At 42.2% G+C, this 25,304-nt stretch overlaps 1 protein-coding gene across 6 annotated transcripts in view; it reads left to right on the top strand.

The window, feature by feature from the left end:
- The window catches only part of LOC115138076 (adhesion G protein-coupled receptor L3-like), a 421,820-nt gene that overhangs the window by 334,608 nt on the left and 61,908 nt on the right, over positions 1–25,304 (top strand). For all 6 annotated transcript variants that reach the window (XM_065025470.1, XM_029674495.2, XM_065025469.1 and 3 more), the window contains 2 exons: positions 17,011–17,130; positions 24,019–24,224. In XM_065025470.1, coding sequence (XP_064881542.1) covers positions 17,011–17,130; positions 24,019–24,224 — 326 coding nt within the window. The remainder of the gene's footprint in view (positions 1–17,010; positions 17,131–24,018; positions 24,225–25,304) is intronic.

The raw sequence follows: 25,304 nt of genomic DNA, 5'->3' as shown, positions 1-25,304 counted from the left end.
TACCTAATATACTTCTGGAGTATATACTTCTGGAATATATACTTCTGGAATATATAACATTGGTCCCATATGACTTGGTTTACTTATTTTCAGCACAACAAAAATATGTAACCTTTATTTAACTAGGCAAGTCATTTAAAGAAGTAAATCTTATTTACAGTGACGGCCTACCAAAAGGCAAAAGGTCCTCTGTGGGGACGGGGGCTGGGATTAAAAACACAAATATAAGACAAAACACACATCACGACAAGAGAGACAACACTACATAAAGAGAGACCTAAGACAGCAACATAGCATGTCAGAAACACATGACAACACAGCATGGTAGCAACACAACATGGTAGCAGCACAAAACATAGTACATACATTATTGGGCACAGACAACCGCACAAAGGGCAAGGAGGTAGAGACAACAATACATCACGTGAAGCAGCCACAACTGTCAGAGTGTCCATTATTGAGTCTTTGAATTAATCGGGAATAGCAAAGCGTATTTCGCAAAGCAAGATGGAGCGTGGCCCTTGCAACGCAGTGATTGTAGGTTTGATTCCCGCTGGGGCCACCCATACCAAAATGTATTTATGCACGCACTTTTGACAAAAGTGTCTGCTTAATGTCATGTATTATATTATAATGTTACAAGATAAAATGATAAAAGATTAGACAATTGTTCAAGGCAAAGCCATCAGGAAATGTGTTTCATCTCAAAGAACAGTGGCTGTTGTCTAATCACATCTGGTTAAACAGATTACTACATTTTCAGCCTCGCCTCCAATTGCCATTAATATTAGCATTAGCCATCCTAATGTGATTATTCTGGTCGTCCAAGGGGAACCAGTTGGGACAAACTAAATTCCTGTATGATCGTGCTGCGTCTTGGTAAACAGAGGGTAAGCGAGAGGGCTTTGCTATTCCCGATATAGTGCACTTCTTTTGACCAGAGCCCTATGAGCCCTCTTCAAAAGTAGTGCACTACACAAGGAATACCATTGGAGATGCAGCCACAGTCTTAGTGATCATTGTTTGAGCTTAGTTTAATGAGGGGGCCAATTCTAAGTGACTGTATTCAAGTTCATTCAGAACCTTGAATGTGATAATAGGAAATACTGTAGAACGACTTATCCACTGGTTGTTCCATACGCCTAACAGAGGCAAGATGGATATTGATGTAGTACTATTTAACTACTCTATATTGCTGTTGTATAGCTATTTAGAGGACCAAATGGCACGATGCATCAATTTTAACTATGAAACAGAAAGCGTATGTGTTGGAACACAATAACAGTTTATTTTGATAGCGTCAAAATAAACATTTACATTACATTTAAGTCATTTAGCAGACGCTCTTATCCAGAGCGACTTACAAATTGGTGCTTTCACCTTATGACATCCAGTGGAACAGCCACTTTACAATAGTGCATCTAAGTCTTTTAAGGGGGGTGAGAAGGATTACTTTATCCTATCCTAGGTATTCCTTAAAGAGGTGAGGTTTCAGGTGTCTCCGGAAGGTGGTGATTGACTCCGCTGTCCTGGCGTCGTGAGGGAGTTTGTTCCCCATTGGGGGCCAGAGCAGCGAACAGTTTTGACTGGGCTGAGCGGGAACTGTACTTCCTCAGTGGTAGGGAGGCGAGCAGGCCAGAGGTGGATGAACGCAGTGCCCTTGTTTGGGTGTAGGGCCTGATCAGAGCCTGGAGGTACTGAGGTGCCGTTCCCCTCACAGCTCCGTAGGCAAGCACCATGGTCTTGTAGCGGATGCGAGCTTCAACTGGAAGCCAGTGGAGAGAGCGGAGGAGCGGGGTGACGTGAGAGAACTTGGGAAGGTTGAACACCAGACGGGCTGCGGCGTTCTGGATGAGTTGTAGGGGTTTAATGGCACAGGCAGGGAGCCCAGCCAACAGCAAGTTGCAGTAATCCAGACGGGAGATGACAAGTGCCTGGATTAGGACCTGCGCCGCTTCCTGTGTGAGGCAGGGTCGTACTCTGCGGATGTTGTAGAGCATGAACCTACAGGAACGGGCCACCGCCTTGATGTTAGTTGAGAACGACAGGGTGTTGTCCAGGATCACGCCAAGGTTCTTAGCGCTCTGGGAGGAGGACACGATGGAGTTGTCAACCGTGATGGCGAGATCATGGAACGGGCAGTCCTTCCCGGGAGGAAGAGCAGCTCCGTCTTGCCGAGGTTCAGCTTGAGGTGGTGATCCGTCATCCACACTGATATGTCTGCCAGACATGCAGAGATGCGATTCGCCACCTGGTCATCAGAGGGGGGAAAGGAGAAGATTAATTGTGTGTCGTCTGCATAGCAATGATAGGAGAGACCATGTGAGGTTATGACCGAGCCAAGTGACTTGGTGTATAGCGAGAATAGGAGAGGGCCTAGAACAGAGCCCTGGGGGACACCAGTGGTGAGAGCGCGTGGTGAGGAGACAGATTCTCGCCACGCCACCTGGTAGGAGCGACCTGTCAGGTAGGACGCAATCCAAGCATGGGCCGCGCCGGAGATGCCCAACTCGGAGAGGGTGGAGAGGAGGATCTGATGGTTCACAGTATCGAAGGCAGCCGATAGGTCTAGAAGGATGAGAGCAGAGGAGAGAGAGTTAGCTTTAGCAGTGCGGAGTGCCTCCGTGATACAGAGAAGAGCAGTCTCAGTTGAATGACTAGTCTTGAAGGGGGGTAACTCTCGCTCTCTTGAAGACGGGAGGGACGTAGCCAGCGGTCAGGGATGAGTTGATGAGCGAGGTGAGGTAAGGGAGAAGGTCACCAGACATGGTCTGGAGAAGAGAGGAGGGGATAGGGTCAAGCGGGCAGGTTGTTGGGCGGCCGGCCGTCACAAGACGCAAAATGTCATCTGGAGAGTGAGGGGAGAAAGAGGTCAGAGCACAGGGTAGGGCAGTGTGAGCAGAACCAGCGGTGTCGTTTGACTTAGCAAACGAGGATCGGATGTCGTCGATCTTCTTTTCAAAATGGTTGACGAAGTCATCTGCAGAGAAGGGAGGGGGGGAGGATTCAGGAGGGAGGAGAAGGTGGCAAAGAGCTTCCTAGGGTTAGAGGCAGATGCTTGGAATTTAGAGTGGTAGAAAGTGGCTTTAGCAGCAGAGACAGAGGAGGAAAATGTAGAGAGGAGGGAGTGAAAGGATGCCAGGTCCGCAGGGAGGCGAGTTTTCCTCCATTTCCGCTCGGCTGCCCGGAGCCCTGTTCTGTGAGCTCGCAATGAGTCGTCGAGCCACGGAGCGGGAGGGGAGGACCGAGCCGGCCTGGAGGATAGGGGACATAGAGAGTCAAAGGATGCAGAAAGGGAGGAGAGGAGGGTTGAGGAGGCAGAATCAGGAGATAGGTTGGAGAAGGTTTGAGCAGAGGGAAGAGATGATAGGATGGAAGAGGAGAGAGTAGCGGGGAGAGAGAGCGAAGGTTGGGACGGCGCGATACCATCCGAGTAGGGGCAGTGTGGGAAGTGTTGGATGAGAGCGAGAGGGAAAAGGATACAAGGTAGTGGTCGGAGACTTGGAGGGGAGTTGCAATGAGGTTAGTGGAAGAACAGCATCTAGTAAAGATGAGGTCGAGCATATTGCCTGCCTTGTGAGTAGGGGGAAGGTGAGAGGGTGAGGTCAAAAGAGGAGAGGAGTGGAAAGAAGGAGGCAGAGAGGAATGAGTCAAAGGTAGACGTGGGGAGGTTAAAGTCGCCCAGAACTGTGAGAGGTGAGCCGTCCTCAGGAAAGGAGCTTATCAAGGCATCAAGCTCATTGATGAACTCTCCGAGGAACCTGGAGGGCGATAAATGATAAGGATGTTAAGCTTGAAAGGGCTGGTAACTGTGACAGCATGGAATTCAAAGGAGGCGATAGACAGATGGGTAAGGGGAGAAAGAGAGAATGACCACTTGGGAGAGATGAGGATCCCGGTGCCACCACCCCGCTGACCAGAAGCTCTCGGGGTGTGCGAGAACACGTGGGCGGACGAAGAGAGAGCAGTAGGAGTAGCGGTGTTGTCTGTGGTGATCCATGTTTCCGTCAGTGCCAAGAAGTCGAGGGACTGGAGGGAGGCATAGGCTGAGATGAACTCTGCCTTGTTGGCCGCAGATCGGCAGTTCCAGAGGCTACCGGAGACCTAAACAACACCCTACCCCGACCACCAAGATGCACGGTCAAGACGCGAGTCAAATTATGAATACATCAGTAGCCTCAGTAGCCTAAACATCATTATTAGCGCCAAGTGGCCTTGATAAATAGTGAAACTCTGCAAAAAAAAAGAAGCAATAATTGCATTATAATGAATGTAAGGGCCCCATTTCCAGCTGGCGTTAAGGCGGCACTGGTGTCAAACACGTGTTAGTTTGACATTTTCCAGCCCATAACGCCAGGTTTGACAAAGGTTCAACAAACTACCTGTCTTATATCAACTCGCTAGTGCTCAGATGGGCAGGGTTTAAATATGTGTGTGTGTGTCCTTAAATACATGATCCAAAGTGGCGATTTCAGACAGCACTGAAATTTAGACTAACCAAAACATGGATTTAGCTGTAACGCAGTGGGTTATGGCATGAATTTTGACAGCAGAAATGCGCACTGCCCATTTTAAATCAAATTGTATTTGTCACATACACATGGTTAGCAGATGCGAGTGTAGCGAAATGCCGTGGGCATGGAACAAGAGGAACCTAATGTGCTTTTGGTGCAGGTATACTTTGTATTTAGAAACATAAGAACAAACGTTTTGTTGTATTTTATTCAAAACCAAGCATATCATCATTTACATTACATATCATCCCCTCCTCTCAATGAAGTTCTTTTTCCCCCTTCTTTAAAAAAAATCTGCCCAATACAATTGCGAAGTAGTCAAGACTGACGATAAAGGGTTTTGCTCCTGAGACAGTTTGGAAATACATCTTAATCGCCAAAGCTTTATTAGAAGATCAAGTTTGAGAGGAGTAAAACAGGGAGCTTTGTATCTATGCATTGTCGGCAGGCTCACATTATTTTAGCCATGCAGGCCCTGTTCTGGACGTGCGTAAAGCCTCCATGATGTAGGCTAAGTGCCCATTATGAAATGAAGAGATGAGAACCTCCTGAATACCAGTGAACCTCGTGTTTACCTGGAAAAAAAAACTTGCTTGCTTTCCGTTTCATATGTTAAAAACCCAATCCCTCCCTTTGGCCTACTATAACAAAGGCTGGTTCAACAGCAGTGCGTGTCTTTTTTGTGATATCATTACATTTGGCAATATTATTATTATTATTATTTTTTACTGATTGCTTGTTTTTCCGTCACATTTTATTACAACCGAACTTATTAGAATGATAGACCTTCCTGGTTTTATGGTGACAACCCGCTTGCAATGCAACTTCTTGGAGATGTGTGAATGCCACCTGTAAGATGCTTCCGTGTATGTTCATTAAACACAGGCCTATTTGGGAGCAGTATAACAGTGAGTGGACGTTCTCCCTTTCTATTTCTATTGGATATTTGCCCAGCCGCTGTGAAACGTTTGGGATGTGCGTTAAACCCTCCATAGTCTGCGTTGTTTCAATAGTAACTGCCCACAGGGAGAAATGGTGTCATAGCGTGACACAGCCTATTTAAAACAAGTTCATTGTGCTTATTTCTTCTCTTTTTAGGCCTTATGCATAATTGATTTAATCTTGTTTATTGACCATTTTTGGCCTGTCCATGCTCAGCCATAATGCAATTTACAGTAGGCCTAGCCCCTATATCATTTGGAATGCTATTGAAGCCATGCAATTATTTGTAGACTGCAAATGGTTTCAAGTGAAGGTATTTGGCAAAGATGGGTCTACACTTTGTTATATCATTTCTGGAAGCCATTTAACGAACTGTAACGGACTAACATTGGAATTGGAGTTGATTCCAAGGCAGTACTGTACATGATAGAACGTAAATACACAAGTTGAAGCAACCACATATTTAGCCATGGAGAATGTTCTGATTGGCCAGTGAGGGGCCTCGACACACCCACAACATGTTTATTCATCAAACCCAGCCCTTTGGTGCCAATGCCAGCAAGTTCTCGTATAATTGTAATAGTGAAAATTGCTCAAATATTTCAGACACATCCCTGGAACAGTAGAGCTACCGCCTGCGCTTAGATTTACCTTTGCATTAGGTTTGTTAAAATAGAGCACTAGATGTCAATATGACAGAAGTAAAAAAAAAAAAGTCAGTTATTGTCAGCTCGTGCTTATGTGCTTCTTCACACAATGGCATCAGGTGGATTTCAGTTAGCTGCTATCCCTTGTCCTAACAGTTGACACAATTTCCGTAGCTTTCACTTGCTTGACACACTTTGACATACCTTTGTTTGGTTGTAGTGCGTAATATTCTCTTATTCTCCGGTTCGCTCTTCACTGGGTCCCCTTCCTCTTGTCATTCTTCAGCACTGTTTTGGAGTACAACCGCTGTTCAGGTGTCTTATTTTGCACAGAGGGAGGGAGCTCCAGTCTGACTTTGTTCATGCAGGCTCGAGTGTTGGAGAATGTGGTGGTGAGGCTTGTGGAACCTTACGTTGGCAAGACGAGCAATGTCTCCATGGACTATTTCTGTACTTCACTGGCATTGGCGAACAAGTTACTTGCAAACAAAACCAGGTCTGGCCAAGGAGGCAAACGGGGAAAACCATTCAAAAAAATGACATTCCCTCCTTAAACTGGTTATATCTCCAGTTCTGTTTGTGATAATACGATTCTAACACCGACAGTGTGTTATATTGACTTTTTTAGGAAAAGTCAAGGATGAATGGGGTCATGTCTTAAAAAAATGTCAGTAATAAATTAAGTGGTTCTAGTGTTGGTTTTAAAAAAATACTTGATTTAATTGTGTTGTTCTCTAGAATATTTGATTAAGTTGTCTTTCAATTAAGTATAGCTATATCAAGTGTCTCATCTCTGGTTCTGCTCATTAGTTTGCGTACCAAACTGTACCCTATTCCCGATATAGTGCACTAGTTATGACTAGAACCCTATGGGCCCTGTTCAAAAGAAGTGCACAAAATTCGGAATGGGATACCATTTGGGACGCATCCATAGTTCAGGTTACTTCTTGCTATTGATCCTGGGTGCTCTAATAACTACCAATGGGCTCTTGAGAATTCCAAAAGAGATCAAATGTCAACCACTAAACATTCCCAGACTCTTAGGGGGCAAGTTCATCCCAGTTGGGAGTAGTTGACCTCCATTGGTGGTCACCTGTAAATTTACCTAATTATCTTAAATTACCCTATTTATATCTGTACGAAGTCCTTAACTTGAGTTAACCCTGGTTCTATGCATCCTGGTCAAGGCCTGAGGATCTTTTGGGGATTGAAATATACTAATAGCAGTTGAGTGAAAGTGGAATGTTGACACTCTTCTCCCACGATAAGCCCTTAGCTGTGTGTTTTTGTGAGAAATGTTCTTCCCTGGGAGATGAAACAGGAAGATCTGCATGACACAAACATTTTGAACAACTGGCTTCATCAGTTGTTGAATTGTGGACTAAACAAATCAGCAGTTCACATTTAAAACGGTTGCTGAAAACAGTTGTAAGGAACGGGGGAAGGGGACGGAGGCGAGTAAATTAAACTTGTTTGCGAGCTGAAGAAACGGCCAGTGTATTGAGCATTAAGGAAAGATGATATATCTCCCTTAGCTTAAAGGGATTTGGGATTTTTTTTAGTCTCTTGCTACCATGGCAACCTCAAAAATATAGGTCTGCCAAGTCGAAAGCAGCCAGCATTGGGGAATTTAAAAAATTTGAATTTATTGTCTCTGGCACTCAATTTATCAGGATATTAAGGGATCTTAGCCCCGTTTGAAAGGAAACAAAACAATCCCCTCACGGCAAACTACCTCCCCACCCCCTCGGCAGATGTGTTTTTATATCCTTCATGGAGGTAGTCAGGTTAATCATGCACAGTGACATATTTACTAGGCCTTGCTCTGCCTAGTTTGCCAGCCAATAAGGTTTGTTTGTTACCCGCAGTCCCAGGTGACCACCCCTCCAAGTACATTAGTATTGAGAGACCCACAACATAGCAGTGTGTCCACTGCTTTGATGTTTGCTCTTTCAAAGGCAATTAATGCAGAATGTATAGTGCCTTCAGACGGTATTCACACCTCTTGACTTTTTCCATACTTTGTTGTGTTACAGCCTCAATTTAAAATAGAAATGAACAAAAATATAAACGCAACATGTGAAGTGTTGGTGCCATGTTTCATGAGCTGAAAAAAAGATCCCAAAAATGTTCCATTACATTAAAAAAAAATTCTCTCAAATGTTGTTCACGAATTTGTTTACATCCCTGTTAGTGAGCATTTCTTCTTGCCAAGATAATCAATACACCTGACTGGTGTGGCATATCAAGAAGCTGATTAAATAGCATGATCATTACACAGGTGCACCTTGTGCTGGGGACAATAAAAGTCCACTCTAAAAGGTGCAGTTTTGTCACACAACACAATGCCTCAAATTTTAACAGGAGAGTGCAATTGGCCTGCTTGACTGTAGGAACGTCCACCAGAATTTAATGCAAATTTTTCTACCAAAAGCAACCTCCGTCATTTAAAGAATTTGGCAGTACGTCCAAACGGCCTCACAAGTTGAGTGAGCGAGCGGTTTGCTGATGTCAACGTTATGAACGGAATGCCCCATGGTGGCAGTGGGGTTATGGTATTGGCAGGCATAAACCAAGGACAACAAACACAATTGCACTTTATCGTTGGCAATTTGAATGCACAGAGATACCGTGATAATGCACAGCCTCATGTCAAAATGATCTGTACACAATTCCTGGAAGCTGTAAATGTCCCAGTTCTTCCATGGCCTGCATACTCACTAGACAATGTTACCCATTGAGCATGTTTGGGATGTTCTGGATCGACATGTACGAGAGCATGTTCCAGTTCCCGCCAATATCCAGCAACTTCATACAGCCAATGAAGAGGAGTGGGACAACATTCCACAGGCCACAATCAACAGCCTGATCAACTCTGCAAAGGAGATGTGTCGCGCTGCATGAGGCAAATGGTAGCCACACCAGATACTGACTGGTTTTCTGATTTTTTTAAAAGATATCTGTAACCAACAGATGCATATCTGTATTCCCAGTCAAGTGAAATCCATAGATTAGGGCCCAAGGAATGTATTTCAATTGCCTGATTTCATTAAATGAGATGTAACTCAGTAAAGTCTTTGACATTGTTGCATGTTACATTTATATTTTAGTTTAGTATAGATTAAATTGAGATTTTGTGTCACTGGCCTACACACAATAACCCATAATGTCAAAAGTGGAATAATGTTTTTAGACATTTTTATGAGGATGGATCAACAACATTGCAGTTACTCAACAATAGTAATCTAATTGACAAAGTGAAAAGGAAGCCTGCACATAATAAAACATATTCCAAAACATGCATCCTGTTTGCAATAAGCCCTTTATGTAAAACTGCAAGAATGTGGCTACAACATGAACTTATTGTCCTGAATACTACGTTACGTTTGGGGCAAATCCAACAACACATCACTGAGTATGACTGTTCATATTTCCAAGCATGGTGGTGTCTGCATCATGTTATGGGTACGCTTGTTATGGGCAAGGAATAGGGAGTTTTTTTTAGGATAAAAAGAAACAGAAAGGAGCTAAGCACAGGAAAATCCTAAAGGGAAACCTGGTTGTCTGCTTTCCAAAAGACACTGGGAGACAAATTCAACTTTCAGCAGGACAACAACCTAAAACACAAGGCCAAATATAAACTGGAGTTGCTTACCAAGACAACATTGAATGTTCCTGAGTGGCCTAGTTACAACTTTGACTTAAATCTATGGAAAAGACTTGAAAAAGGCTGTCTAGCAATGATCAACAACCAACTTGACAGAGCTTGAAGAATTAAAAAAAATGATAATGTGCTAATATTGTACAATCCAGATTTGCAAAGCTCTTAGACTTACCCACAACGACTCACTGCTGCTTATGTAAATGAGATTTCTGTATTTCATTTAAAATACATTTCCAAAAATGTACAAAAAACATGCTTTCACTTTGTCATTATGGGGTATTGTGTGTAGATGGGTGAGAACAAAAATATATTTAATCAATTTTGATTTCAGGCTACAACACAACAAAATGTGTGGAATAAGGGGTATGAATAGCTTCTGAAGGCACTGAATGTATTATTTTCTATGCCACTCCTTTGTGTGAAAAATATACATTTTAATGTACTCACAAGCCATACAAAATCCAGGAGATGTTTCCTGTTTTCATGCTCTGGTTACTGGTAGTATGTACACCTCACTAAACGAGCTCCCAGTAACATTGTTACTGTGTGTGTCTGTGTGCGTGCGCCTACGGATGGGGTTGGTGGTGTGTGCGTGCCTGCCTGCATATACAGTATGTTAAGCTTCTGTACACCTTTTGTGTGTTTGCGTGTGTGCATCACTCCCTCTCATCGTTAATCTTATGAGCAGATTTCTGCCGATTAGCATATTATTTAAATCAGCTTTGAATCCTACCCCGTGCACAACAGAATCTATTGCGGCTGTGTCCCATGCCTAAAGCCAGTCTTAAGCCTTTTTTGTCATCGCTCATCCACCAGGATGAAAAACATTCCAACTGACTCAGTTAGCCCTGGAGTTTTGGGATTGTTACAGTAGGTATCTCTGCCATTGTATCTTTCCAGTTGAATAGGAATACATGTCGCCATCTCCAAAGGAATCGGAATGTTAATGTTATTTTTAAAAGTGAAAGCATGGCATGAGAACAAGGGTAACGACAATAGGAGGATTATGCCTTTCCTCTGTAGTTGTTTTGTGCGTTTGAGGTAACCTTGGCCTTCAAGCCAGAAGTTAAAAGAAGTTTGAGACCTTTTGATGGCATCTCTCTCATCTCTGTCCAGGCCTGTGTTCAAATAATATTGGTTTTCCTTCAAATACTTATAGCCGTTCGATTGGACCTGCCTGATGTGACAGGTGGGCAGGGTTTGCACTTTTGGGAATATTCCATTGGTACCATTGTGCCCGACAAATTCAAGTGTAGTATTTGCAGGCCCAAAGCAGCCATTTTTATACCAATATCAAACCATTTCTGAGTATCAATTAAGCACCTTACTAAAAATATTTTTTTAAAGGACAAAAATAGCTTTTTAGCAAAAAAATATTTCAGGCAAGAATGTGGGGAGGGGAAAACTAGCTGTTATTGGCAGAGAGGTTTGGAACTCTTTTTCTTTTTTATTGGGCTAGTAGCTCTATACGCTCGTGCTCGTATAATCCAACCTATAGGGTATCTAACTGAAATATGCAGACTGATGGATTCAAAGTACATTTACATTGTAATACTTCTGAAAGACAACTTTCTAGCTCCGTCCATCTGGACATTCCCAGAAGGCATTGATTGAGTCATTGTTAGTTTTCCACTTAAGACATGACTCTTCCATTGTGCTGTAGAATTTGTGAGTTTTGTCTATGTAATACAGTACATTATATAGATTAGTTGATACTGGATTAAGCGTAGATACCTTTTTAAAGAATGTTTTCAGTGGGGTAATGGGCATTATAAATACAAGTTTGTTATTAAGGCACATTTAGATATTTTTTTAAGACAATCAAATGCCTCTCCTGTGAAGTAGTGATGTGCGACATATGCCTATCTTCCTGAACCGGGTCACATTTGTGTAAATAGGGATGCTACTTTGTCCCAAAATGTTAAATAGAATTCTATGGGAAAACGATCCATTCCTGTTGTTTTTCTCCTCGCGAATGTTTTAAGTGTCTAATATTTCTTCTCGGGTGATCTGTTTTTAGGGATTGATCTATTTATGTCTGCTGATACTTGCTTCAGTGTTGTTGAGTCTAAGAAGGCTGTAGGATCACCTTTTAAAATGATCACAGCTTTGATGTCACACAATCAAGCCAAACACCCGTTAGTCCAAACGTGCGCTTCACATTTCCATATCATAAGCCTATTGTAATATACAGTGTCAACGTTGATGATCACTAGGCTTGATGTGCAGTTACAAGATGACATGGCGTCATAACCTGGGTTGTTCTGAACAAAAGGAGCCGATGTTTGTCTATTGCAGTGGTTCCCAAACTTTTTATAGTCCCATACTCCTTCAAACATTCAACCTCCAGCTGCGTACCCCCTCTAGCACCAGGGTCAGCGCACTCTCAAATGTTGTTTTTTTGCCATCATTGTAAGCCTGCCACGCACACACTATACGATACACTCATTCTCATGTTTAATAAATGTGAGTTTTTGCCACAACCCGGCTCGTGGGAAGTGACAAAGATCTCTTATAGGACCAGGGCACAAATAAAAATAAATCATGTAGCTCTTTATTTAGCCATCTTACATATAAAACCTTACTTGTTCATCAAAAATGGTGAATAACTCACCACAGGTTAATGAGAAGGGTGTGCTTGAAAGGATGCACATAACTCTGCAATGTTGGGTTGTATTGGAGAGAGTCAGTCTTAAATATTTTTCCATACAGTCTGTGCCTGTATTTAGTTTTCATGCTAGTGAGGCCCGAGAATCCACTCTCACATAGGTACATGGTTGCAAAGGGACACAGTGTCTTAACAGCACGCTTTGCCAAGGCAGGAAACTCTGAGCGCAGCCCTATCCAGAAATCTGGTAGTGGCTTCTGATTAAATTCAATTTTCACAGAACTGTTTGTTGCGATTTCGATGAGGCTCTCTTGTTCAGATAAGTGGACTGGAGGCAGGGCATGAAAGGGATAACGAATGCAGTTGTTTGTGTTGTTTGTTTTGGGAAAGTCCCTGCGTAATTGCGCACCCAGATCACTCAGGTGCTTCGCTATATCACATTTGACATTGTCGGCAAGCTTGCGTTCATTTGCACACAAAAAACCATACGATGATTGAAAGACCCGTGTGTTGTCCTTGTTAATGCAGACAGAAAAGAGCTCCAACTTCTTAATCATAGCTTAAATTTTGTCTCGCACATTGAATATAGTTGCGGAGAGTCCCTGTAATCCTAGATTCAGATCATTTTTGCAAGAAAATCATCACCCCGATAGGCCAATCATGTGAGGAACTCGGCATCATGGAAGCGGTCAGACAAAACTTTTTTTTCTTTCTTTTTTAAAAATGTCAGTACTTTGCCTCTTGATAACCATGTCTCCCTGTCATGGATTTTGCGCCATCAGTACAGATACCAGCACATCTTGATCACCAAAGTCCATTTGATGTCACAAAGCTGTCCAGTACTTAAAAAATATCCTCTCCTGTTGTCCTGGTTTCAAGTGGTTTGCAGAAGAGGATGTCTTCCTTAATTGACCCCCCATAAACGTAACGGAGCTGTGCCAGATCCGCCACGTCTGTTGACTCATCCAGCTGTAACAGACATATACCAGGAGCTGTGCCAGGCCCGCCACGTCTGTTGACTCATCCAGCTGTAACAGACATATACCAGGAGCTGTGCCAGGCCCGCCACGTCTGTTGACTCATCCAGCTGTAACAGACATATACCAGGAGCTGTGCCAGGCCCGCCACGTCTGTTGACTCATCCAGCTGTAACAGACATATACCAGGAGCTGTGCCAGGCCCGCCACGTCTGTTGACTCATCCAGCTGTAACAGACATATACCAGGAGCTGTGCCAGGCCCGCCACGTCTGTTGACTCATCCAGCTGTAACAGACATATACCAGGAGCTGTGCCAGGCCCGCCACGTCTGTTGACTCATCCAGCTGTAACAGACATATACCAGGAGCTGTGCCAGGCCCGCCACGTCTGTTGACTCATCCAGCTGTAACAGACATATACCAGGAGCTGTGCCAGACCCGCCACGTCTGTTGACTCATCCAGCTGTAACAGACATATACCAGGAGCTGTGCCAGGCCCGCCACGTCTGTTGACTCATCCAGCTGTAACAGACATATACCAGGAGCTGTGCCAGGCCCGCCACGTCTGTTGACTCATCCAGCTGCAACGCATGTAATTCACTTGCTTGTATGCGAAGCAGTAATTGTTTCAAAACATCTCCTGCCATGTCACTGATGCCTCGTGAAACAGTGTTGTTTGATGAAGATATTGTCTGTATAGTTTTTTTGGCCTTTTCCCCCAGCATTGTCCCAGCCATATCCACAGCAGCAGTCCTCCACAATAGTACAGGGCTTGCCTGTCCTAGCCACTAGGTAGCTCACCATATAAGATGCTTCTAGCCCCTTCTTATTAATCTGATCTGTTGCGTTTATACATGTCTTACTACTCGAAAGTCATCTTTATTCTCGCTCAAAAAACTCCCTTGTCTTATTTTTCTAATTGTCATGTTTAGTTTCTAAATGTCGGTGCGAGAGTGAAGGTTTCCGGCGAGAAAATAACGGTTAATGTGATTGGATGTTAATTATTTGACTCGGCTACCTGTATTTGACATTGTGTTGTTATTTCGCTGAACACTGGATGGTTTCATTTTATTTTTGGCAGTGAAACGAGGCTACTCAGGCGAGACAAAAACCTCACCCAAATGTATTGCCCTGTTTGAAAATGTGAAGAAATTGTTTTAAAAAATACATGAAACGTGAATCACATTTTCATTTGGCGTACCCCCGACGGCATTGTGCGTACCCCTGACGGCATTGTGCGTAACCCCTGACGGCATTGTGCGTACCCCTGACGGCATTGTGCGTACCCCTGGTTATGATCGGTTTCTCTGAATTGCCTTGTGAAAGCCTCACACTGTAAGACTTTGTTTTGTTACTTAGCTAGCCATGTTGGCAGAAGAACACGCTTTCAAAGTATGCCAACCTGAACAGATTGTGATTCAAATGGACCTTTTTTGGATTGCGCAAACAACAACAGTAATTGTGTAAAGACGGGGATGCAGGGCTGTGTTCCAAAGAAAACAACTACATGTGTGCTTGTTCTTGTACCTCAACAGCACAGCTAGGCGAGTTCAAAGTAGCACGTTATAGTTGAAGAATCTTCTTTGAGTCATAAACATGCATTGAAATGATGTATGAACTGTGCACACTGGAGAGGTGTGTGGCCACTTGGAGACACCACCTCCCACTCAAACCCTCTGATTTTTTTTGTCTTATGTTGCACCTTCCCCAAATTCTCCAGGAATATTCTTATCATATCACTGAATGTATCCTGAGTATTTTAAGATTTCGTTATCAACAAATGTGTGCGAAAAGTACAGTAAATGTAAAATGCACATCAAATCAACAGTGTAATGTTTGGATTGTCCTGATTATACCGTAAAAAAAGGCAAGCCAGTTAAGAACAAATACAAATTATACAATGACGGCCTAACCTGGTCAAACCCTCCCCTATCCCGGATGATGCTGGGTCAATTGTGCGCCGCCCTATGGGACTCCCGATCATGGCCGGCTTTGATATAGCCCGGGATCGAACCAGGGTCTCTAGTGACGCCTCTTGCACTGAGATGCAGTGCCTTAGACCGCTGCTCCACTCAGGAGCCAAATTCTCCCAAATCGCACCAGTGTAAGGGGTTAATAATTAATTTATCGCCTGGTGATGTGCATTAGGCTAGGTGAAACTCGCGCCTATGCAAACAAGCTGATTAGATGGTCCTTTGTAGATTGTATTTTCGACCAGCAACTATCAGGAAATAACACTGATCAAATGTCTTAAAGTGTTAGTTTCATCAGCTGTTGTACAATATGATAGATAACACAGGACAAACATAATTGTCACTGCACTGGGCCTTTAAAAGAATAGAGGTGAGGTACTGTTGTTTTGATCGGTTTCTCTCAGTGTCTTGAATTGTATTCTCAAACTAAATTCAAGCACGTGAAAAGTACGATATTGCTTATAACTGGAAACACTTATCTCCCTCACTAGCTTTAAGCACCAACTGTCAGAGCAGCTCACAGATTACTGCACCTGTACATAGCCCACCTATAATTTAGCCCAAACAACTACCTCTTTCCCTACTGTATTTATTTTATTTATTGATTTATTTTGCTCCTTTGCACCCCATTATTTTTATTTCTACTTTGCACATTCTTCCACTGCAAATCTACCATTCCAGTGTTTTACTTGCTATATTGTATTTACTTTGCCACCATTGCCTTTTTTTGCCTTTACCTCCCTTATCTCACCTCATTTGCTCACATCGTAAATAGACTTGTTTATACTGTATTATTGACTGTATGTTTGTTTTACTCCATGTGTAACTCTGTGTCGTTGTATGTGTTGAACTGCTTTGCTTTATCTTGGCCAGGTCGCAATTGTAAATGAGAACTTGTTCTCAACTTGCCTACCTGGTTAAATAAAGGTGAAAAAAAAATTATAAGAAAAAATAAAAGGATTCTTTCTCAATCTCCTATAAATGCTTCCTGTTCCGCTGCTATACGATGCCGCAGTCTTTGAACCACAAATTATGATCTTGCCTCAGACACAACAGCTGTTGAGCCAGCGCGCCAAAACCTGGCTGTCTTCACCATTCGTCTCTATCTTGTCTACCCATCGCTTTCCACTCAGCTCACCCTGAAAAATTATAGCTTCCTTGAAGTGTGGGCCAAAGCGCTCCACGGCTTCAACTATTCTTCAACCGTACAAAGCGAGGAAGTGTGCAACAAGGCTCCCTGGATTACACCTGAACTCCTCCTCACTCGATGAAGAAAGTTTTGTGAGACGTGTATAACTCAGCCTTGATCAGAGGCTTCAGCGAGACGCTAGTCTTCAAAGCTTTCCAAAATCAGACACACCCAAGGACTGTTGATGTGGGTGGGAGGGGGTTCTAATTACTTTGTTGCTGTTACCCGCTTGTCTGCTTTGTTTCTGAACTGAAACAGCAGTGTTATGATGCACACAGTCAGAGCAGAACTGAGTTTCATATTACAATGTAAAGCTATTGTTCAATGCTAACATGTTTTAGTAGGTTGACAGACCATAGTGATGGGTGCATGGATTTTGACTCATAATGCTCATGTTATCCCAGATGGCATTCTCTTGCATCAACTGTCAACACTTGCACCCCTCATAATAAGGTTATTTATATGGTCATTTTCTTCTCATTTCCCTCTGTCCAGAGCTGGAGGTGGCCAGGATGAGTACGGAAGGAAATCTGCCCGACCTGAAATTCCCACAGAGCGGCCAAGGCAACTCCATCACCCTTTCGGCGAGCACTTTGAAACAGCATGGGAGAAATGGTAAATGGCGTTGCCTTAAATAAATGTTTACTGTACATCAAGGGTCTCCAACTCCAGTCCTGAACAGCTTTTTAGGTGTGCAGTATTTTGTTCCGTCACTTGGTGCTGGGCTGAAACGAAAGCCTGCATACTCTGTAGCTTATATAATTGTACATATAGCCCTCCGCCCCCAAAAAGCATGCAACATAAACTGGTAATGGAGTATTTTAATTTTTTAAGAATAACACATTCTATAGGCCTTGCCAATGCATTTATATTCAAATTAATATTATATTCTAAAATATGTGAGAATAATGTTGACTTGCCTGACCAAATAAATGTAGATTTTTCTGTGGCCTATGTTGCCGACACAGTCACAAAAACCTGGTTCCTTTTGTAAAGGAAGGATTTGTTGAAGCCATCATTAGATGTTGTCATCCTCATATTAACCGCACCTGGTTTTACCGCAACAGAGTAGTGCAACACCCTACAATTGAAGCGACAGGAAACAAACCAAAGTGGCCACATCTCTCACAGAGCCGATCAAAAATGTAATCACTAATAATTATAAGGGAACAAGATAACTTATAATTTGGCTACAATAATTACAGGAAATGTCAGATTTTCAAGGTAGACCTATCCCAGTACCTCCATTTCTGAGCTCCAAATTCAAATTCAAGTAGGCTACTTCAAGCCTCTTGTATAGTTCGAAAATTGCAGGTGTAACATGGAAAACACAATGCATTTATGATCTTCTTTCATTACCAGATCATGTTGTGGAGAACCCACTAGGCTGTCATTATGTCCAGAATAAATAATAGGAATAGCATTGGGTGTTGCGCAGTAGACAAGACAAAGATGAGACAAAATTATCGCTGTGACTAAGATCTGACTACTAATCTCTTTTTGAAAGAGATTGAGAGCGTTTCAGTGACAATCACAATTAATATGCGACCGACTGGCTCAAATCGGTCTTATGTAGCAACATTTGAAATGTGTTTTTTTTTACATTGGATAAAAATGGAGACTCAGAGCTACAAAATGGTATACAGTTGCGGAACAATGGGAAAGTAATTTTGCTTTAAAAGTTGATAAACTTGTAAACTCAGTTTTGAGAAAATAGCCTTTGAATTTTTGGTACTACTACTGGAGAGCCCTTCTTTGTCTACACCCATTCAACATCGTTCACATCCTCTTAAGCTTTAGCCCCACCCATATTTTTAAGGTTTGATCCGAGCATTCTGGACTAACAACAGGAGTCAAGCACCCAAGCTAACTTGCTAGCTGCTTCCAGACACAAATGAGAGAACAGCTCACTGAACATTACTCGCCCTAGCAAAGCTGGTTAGGCTTTTATGTTCTCCAGAGCGTTGGTGACTGCAACTGTGTCATCAGTTCTTAAATTCAGTGTGTTTCGCTCTGAGCGTTCAGAGCGCACAGCACACTGGACGGTCTTGCCGATGAGTAGGGAAAGATCCAAACGTTTTGACCTCACAACAGCAGTTAAGCACCCAAGCTAACTGCGTAACATTGGCTAGCTTGAGAGAACACCCCACTCATAATGAGAGAACACCCCACTCATAATGAGAGAACACCCCACTCATAATGAGAGAACACCCCACTCATAATGAGAGAACACCCCACTCATAATGAGAGAACACCCCACTCATAATGAGAGAACACCCCACTCATAATGAGAGAACACCGCACTCATAATGAGAGAACACAGCACTCTGACCATTTTACTTGCCCTAGCAGAGCTGGTTAGGCTGTTTTCATGTTATCCAGAGCGTTGGTGAATGTAACTGTGCTGCTGGCAACAATTTAATTAAGCTTTTTGCTGACGTTTACTGACACCAGCCATATTCAACGCGTGTTGAGCGTTTGTAAATTCAGCATTTATTCTGCCCTCTGGCACTCTGAGATTAGTTTTTTGTTAAGACATGTACCTAGCAAGGTTAACAACGAACCACAATCCCAACTCATGACATTACTACCCTGCATGAATCTGCAGGTAGCTTACCAACCAGGTTTAATGTTAGCTAGCATACATTAGGCTATAAATAGCCAAGCAAATGGCTCTGAGATACGAATAATAAGATCATACACGTAACGTTAGCTGGCTAGCCAGCCAAATACTGACCAGCTCAAATAGACAGAAGCGTACTATATGGCAGACCAATCCAAACTTATCTCTCGGCATGTCCAGCCCACTCATTATCTCAGCCAATCATGGTTAGCGGGAAGGTTGCTGACATTTTCTGTGGCTTAACCAACTAGGCTCATAATTTTACAATTTTATTGGTATTTACAGATGGCACATATGAGTGTTATTAAGACACATGAAAGTTCACATGTTCAAGAAGGCATTTCTGCCAAAAAACACATTTACATTTTTTTTTACGTTCCAACAGCTCTCCTGTGAAGTAGTGACCCACGACATTCTAGTTTCCTGAAACGGGCCACATATTAGAGGCACAGATGCACAGCACAGTTCTGTACAGCAGTGGGACAAGATGAGTGTCCTTCCCACTGCTCCACTCCGGCTCCTCCTCCAATTATACACATTGTGCAAGTGACTCTTGCTTCCCCTTGCTACTCTTGCTTTTTTTTTTACCCGTCTACCAATATGTGCATTTCTTTGCGATTCATTGGAATACCTTCCTGGTCTTTAAGGTTGAATCTGTGTTTGATATTCACTGCTCAACCAAAGGACCTTAGAATGATCTGTATGTGCGGGGTACAGAGATGAGGTAGTCATTCAAAAATCGTGTTAACCTGTCTAACCCCGTTCCGCTAGCGCAACCCCTTGCCAACAGCCAATGAAATTGCAGGGCGCCAAATACAAATCAACAGAAATCTCCTAAATCAAATTTCTCAAACATACAAGTATTAGGCACCATTTTAAAGATAAACTTCCCGTTAATCCAGCCACAGTGTCTGATTTCAAAAATGATTTACAGCGAAAGCTCCACAAACAATTATGTTAGGTCACCACCAAGCCACAGAAAAACCCAGCCATTTTTCCAGCCAAAGAGAGGAGTCACAAAAAGCACAAATAGAGATAAAATTAATCACTAACCTTTGATGATCTTCATCAGATGACTCTCATAGGACTTCATGTTACACAATACATGTATGTTTTGTTCGATAAAGTGCATTTTATATCCAAAAATCTAATTTTACATTGGTGTGTTATGTTCAGTAGTTCAAAAACATGCTGTGATTTTGCAGAGAGCCACATGAATTCACAGAAATACTCATTATAAATGTTGATGAAAATTCAAGTGTTATGCATGGGACTTTAGATACACTTCTCCTTAATGCAACCGCTGTGTCAGATTTTTTTTAAACTTAACGGAAAAAGCATAATCTGAGTACGGCGCTCAGAGCCCAAACCCCATCAAAAGAAATATCCGCCATGTTGCGCAGTCAAAATTAGTCAGAAATAGAATTATAAATATTCACCTACCTTTGATGATCTTCATCAGAATGCACTCCCAGGAATCGCAGTTCTGCAATAACTGTTTGTTTTGTTTCAATAATGTCCATCGTTTATGTCCAAATAGCTTCTTTTGTTAGGGCGTTTGGTAAATCCAAACGTGCGTTCAGGTCCAGTCGGATGAAAAGTTCAAAAAGTTATATTACAGGTCGAAGAAACTTGTCAAACTAAGTATAGAATCAATCTTTAGGATGTTTTTATCGTAACTGTTCAATAATGTTCCAACCGGAGAATTCCATTGTCTGTAGAAAAGCAATGGAACGAGAGATACCTCTCATGTGAAAGCGCGTGACTGAGAACGAGGCTGTGTCCAGACCCCTTAGTCAAACAGCTCTCATTCGTTCCCACTTCACAGTAGAAGCCTGAAACAACGTTCTAAAGATGGTTGACATCTAGTGGAAGCAAAATAACCCATATCCCACTGTGTATTCGATAGGGGCTGAGTTAAAAAAAACTACAAACCTCAGATTTCCCACTTCCTGTTTGGATTTTTTCTCAGGTTTTTGCCTGCCATAAGAGTTCTGTTATACTCACAGACATCATTCAAACAGTTTTAGAAACTTCAGAGTGTTTTCTATCCAATACTACTAATAATATGCATATATTAGCATCTGGGACTGAGTAGGAGGCAGTTTACTCTGGGCACGCTATTCATCCAAAAGTGAAAATGCTGCCCCCTATCCCAAAGAAGTTAAACATTATTATTGCATACAGCGTGAGTCTTTGCAACTTATTTTATGACTTGTTAAACACATTAAAAAAATGTTTTAACGTAGGCTTTCCATAATAAATGTGTTGAATACTTATTGACTTATTGACATTTCAGCTTTGAATTAGTAATAGTTTTGAAAAATATAATTTCACTTTGACAGTATGGGATATTGTGTGTGTAGGCCAGTGACAAGAACATCTACATTTGAATCAATTCAGACTGTAACACAACCACATTGGAAAAAGTGAAGGGGTGTAAATACTTTCTGAAGGAAGTGTACATGTTTGTCATATTTCTGCTGTTGGGAAGAGAATCGGATGTTATGCATAAAAATATGTTGGCATGGAAGTCAGTGATATATGTTTACTATAGATTGAGGCAATACGAATGTCATGTGGCAAAAATTTGAGGGCATTTAGTTAATTAACTAAAATGGCCCACTGTAATTTTGACAATAACTAGACTAAATCATTATTCAAAGACAAAAATATGACTAAGACGTAATTATATTTGAGTTAAAAATACTAAGACTGGTATCAAAATAAGGTGACTCTTTCGGTTAGAAGCATTCGATTTTACAATCGCTTACATTTTTGTGGATTTGTGTACCCATGAACTGTTTTCAGCCATGTAACATAAGGTGACACAACATGTTACGTGGGTACACTGCATTTCTGAGATCTCAACGCAAAAAACTGTCCAGCAGCTAGATCCAGGATTCTTACAGGGCTCAAGTTCAATGATTCATTTAGATGATTCACGATTCATATATGATATAACAACAATTTACACTGCCGTAAATGCAAGGACAGAATAGTAATGTTTTACAGTATGTGAAAAATCTGTCAACACACCAACTATGAGAGAGGTTTTAAATCAACACATGAATTGTATTGAATATAGCTACAGTATTGATCCCCTCTTATATCTTAATGTAATGACCTGAAAATAAATTGTCAGATTATTATCAATCACTTATAAACAGTGAAAACAAGTCATCCGGTGTAGCAAATCCTCCCTGGTACCCTAGTTTCTAGAAAAATCCATGACCGTGGCACTCCCCCAATGCACTGCTCTTACTGAAAAGCATTGAGTTGCTGCGTTTCTTACGCATCAGTTTGTCTGGTTTGAATCCACCCTTAGAAGTGATATAAGTACCAGTGTAACCACTTGAATTTACATACCCGTTACGCCGTAAGTTCATAGTTTCCCTTGAATAACATCAATATAATGGAAAGAGTGCCAAAATAGTGTTGGTTTCAGGCAGAGTTGACCAACCCTCCTTGTGAGCTACCGGGTCTACATTTTGCTCCAACCATGTTATAACACACCTGATTCTGCCTGCTATCAAGGTCATGGAAAGCAGCTAATTAGTATAATCAGGTGTGTTAGATAAGGGCTGGAGAGAGAGCCTAGCAGATGGGTAAGCCCTCCATGAGGGGGGTTTGCCACCCCTAACACAAGGTCTGATAAAGTATAGCGCCTTTTTACTGACTTCAAATGGGCAAAGGAGGGTCCCCGGTTGCGGAATTAGTTGTGTTCAAGAGCTGCTTCTAAGCTGTAATGAGGCTATTATACACAATACGGGGCTATCTATGGGAGCGGCGCTGACAATTTTTGGACTTTATTACTTGTTCATGCAAACGAACTAATCTCTTTTCGCGTGCTCACCACTCTCCACTCGACGAATAAGCGTACGTCCAGCAGTGCTTCATTATATGTGGAGCTGTGTTTCTTTTCCCCGTTCATCGAGAGGTAGCGCACGCACACAAATTGTTTTCCTTTCATCTGGAGTAAGTGATCCAAGTCGAGGCGGGAGGGGAGTGTGCTTTCATATCGGAAGCCTAAAGAAAGACGCGAGGGAGATAAAGGGAGTGAGGAAAGGAAATAATGAAGAGTAACTGTTCCCTTTGTCAGTGTAGGCAATAATGACATTTCGTTGAAGTTGAATTAAAATGACCTCTCGTACCTTACTGAGGTATTTCTTTCAGCCTCGACACCTTTATTGCCGTTGATAACATGCTCAGAGGCATTTAAACAATTTTCCATATTAGTTAGCCGAAATAGTTTCAACTCTCCCTAATCCTGTGGAATCAAACATCTAAAAGGAATGAGTTACCATACCTCAAAACATATTGATTCTGTTGAACCGCAACATTTGACACCTGTCAGTTAAACTGTAGTGCATCCAATGCCGTTTCGCCCTTGAGCAAGGCACTTCCAAAACGGTTCCAAAGGTTGACTGGGTTTCTCATAGGCATATAAACCTTAGCAATGTCTAGGCTAAGTTTACAAACTATCCCTTTATTCACAAAAAATACAAAACATTTTGAAAATTTTTCACCTTTGGATTTATTTTTGTTTTCTGGCACTACTTTCCCTGCTACTTAAACCTCAAACCTCAACATAAACCTTTAACCCCTTTTCAGTCACATACTGTATACAATAGCATTCTATTCTATGGTAAAATATGATCAATACATTTCAATAACACACATTCAGCCTATGTCAGTGGTGGCAGGGGCTGTCTCAATTGCCTTAAAGATCTTCCTCGCCTTAATCGCTCTGATCTGAACAGGTGAAAGCCAGCCTAATAATGATCTTCCGCCATTTTTGTTTTCACCTGTCACTGCAAACAAAGGGGAGGAGATTAGGAGAGGATTTCCAGGCCATGATGTCATATTTTATTTCCTAGGAGAGATCCGGATGGCCTTCGTCCTGTATAAGCACATCGGAGCCTACCTGTCTACAGAGAATGCCAGCATGAAACTGGGCAGGGAAGCCATGGCCACCAACTACTCTGTCATTGTCAATTCTCCCGTCATCACAGCAGCCATCAACAAAGAAAGCAACAAAGTCTACCTGTCCGAACCGGTCATATTCACCTTGAAACACCTGCAGGTACGACACACACACACACACGGACGTGTGCACACAAAACACACACACTTTGCGATTATCATTGAATTCACTACTAAACACCTTGGTGGACACACCTTTTTCTTCTAAAAGGAGCAGTTTGGGAATTGTACATCCATTTTCGACTTGTAAATTAATGAAGGAAGTTACACCTTCAATTTTTACCTCAATTTCTTTGACAAGAAGAAAGCATGAAGAACAAAGAGTAATCTATCATAACATATTGATGATGCACAACTTTGTTTTCATTAGTTTTCTCCCTATTAGTTTAAGAACAGGACTGTCTAACCTGGAAGGCTAGGGTGATAGCAGCGTTCTAGCGTTCTATTGGTCGTCCCTGGAGGCTGGTTAGTCATTGCCAAAGCATTAACTTCCTCCCCGACTGCATTATCTTCCCCCTCGCACGACTCCCAACAGCGCCCAGAGCCATTATTAGGCAGGTTGAAAGACCTTGAGAGTAACTTGCAGATGACTGTGTGTGTGCAATGTGTGGGAGGGACAGTTTGTGAGGAGAAGGAGTTTGAGGAAAAAAATAAAGATCAGAGAGCGAACGATAGCGGTAAAGAGAGGGAGAGGAACACTAAAATAAAATATAAGAGAGAGAGACTGGAAAATGGGAAAATGTCACACTCGGGGTCAATGCAGTTATTACCAGGGACCACCCACCTTTTGCTTAATTCCTAGTTTTGTCAGAAGACACAGTGCTAGAACTGTCTGAGGATAATGTAGGCCTACCTTTTTCTCGGCCCACTGGTCTAATCTCAATGCTCTTATATAAGTGTATGTGGTTCCCTAGACTTGCACTTGTGACAGAACATGTGCTCTTTGAACTGCTCTGTGCTGTGTCTTCTAAACAGTAGACTTTTGTAAAGAGTCTTCTCAGTCTTATAAAAGAGTCTTTTAAGTCTTCTAAAAGAGTATTTTAAGTCTTCTAAAAAAAGATGGACCAAATATATGAGGATGGTTCTTTATACTGCAGGTTTGCACAGACTAGAGTGGCGCAGTGCTTCTCAGTGCAAGAGGAGACACTGCCGTACCTGGTTCGAATCCAGGCAGCATCAC

The sequence above is a fragment of the Oncorhynchus nerka genome, linkage group LG12 (genome assembly GCF_034236695.1).
Source record: "Oncorhynchus nerka isolate Pitt River linkage group LG12, Oner_Uvic_2.0, whole genome shotgun sequence".
Lineage (NCBI taxonomy): Eukaryota > Metazoa > Chordata > Actinopteri > Salmoniformes > Salmonidae > Oncorhynchus > Oncorhynchus nerka.
This window is presented reverse-complemented; position numbering and strand designations above follow the sequence as displayed.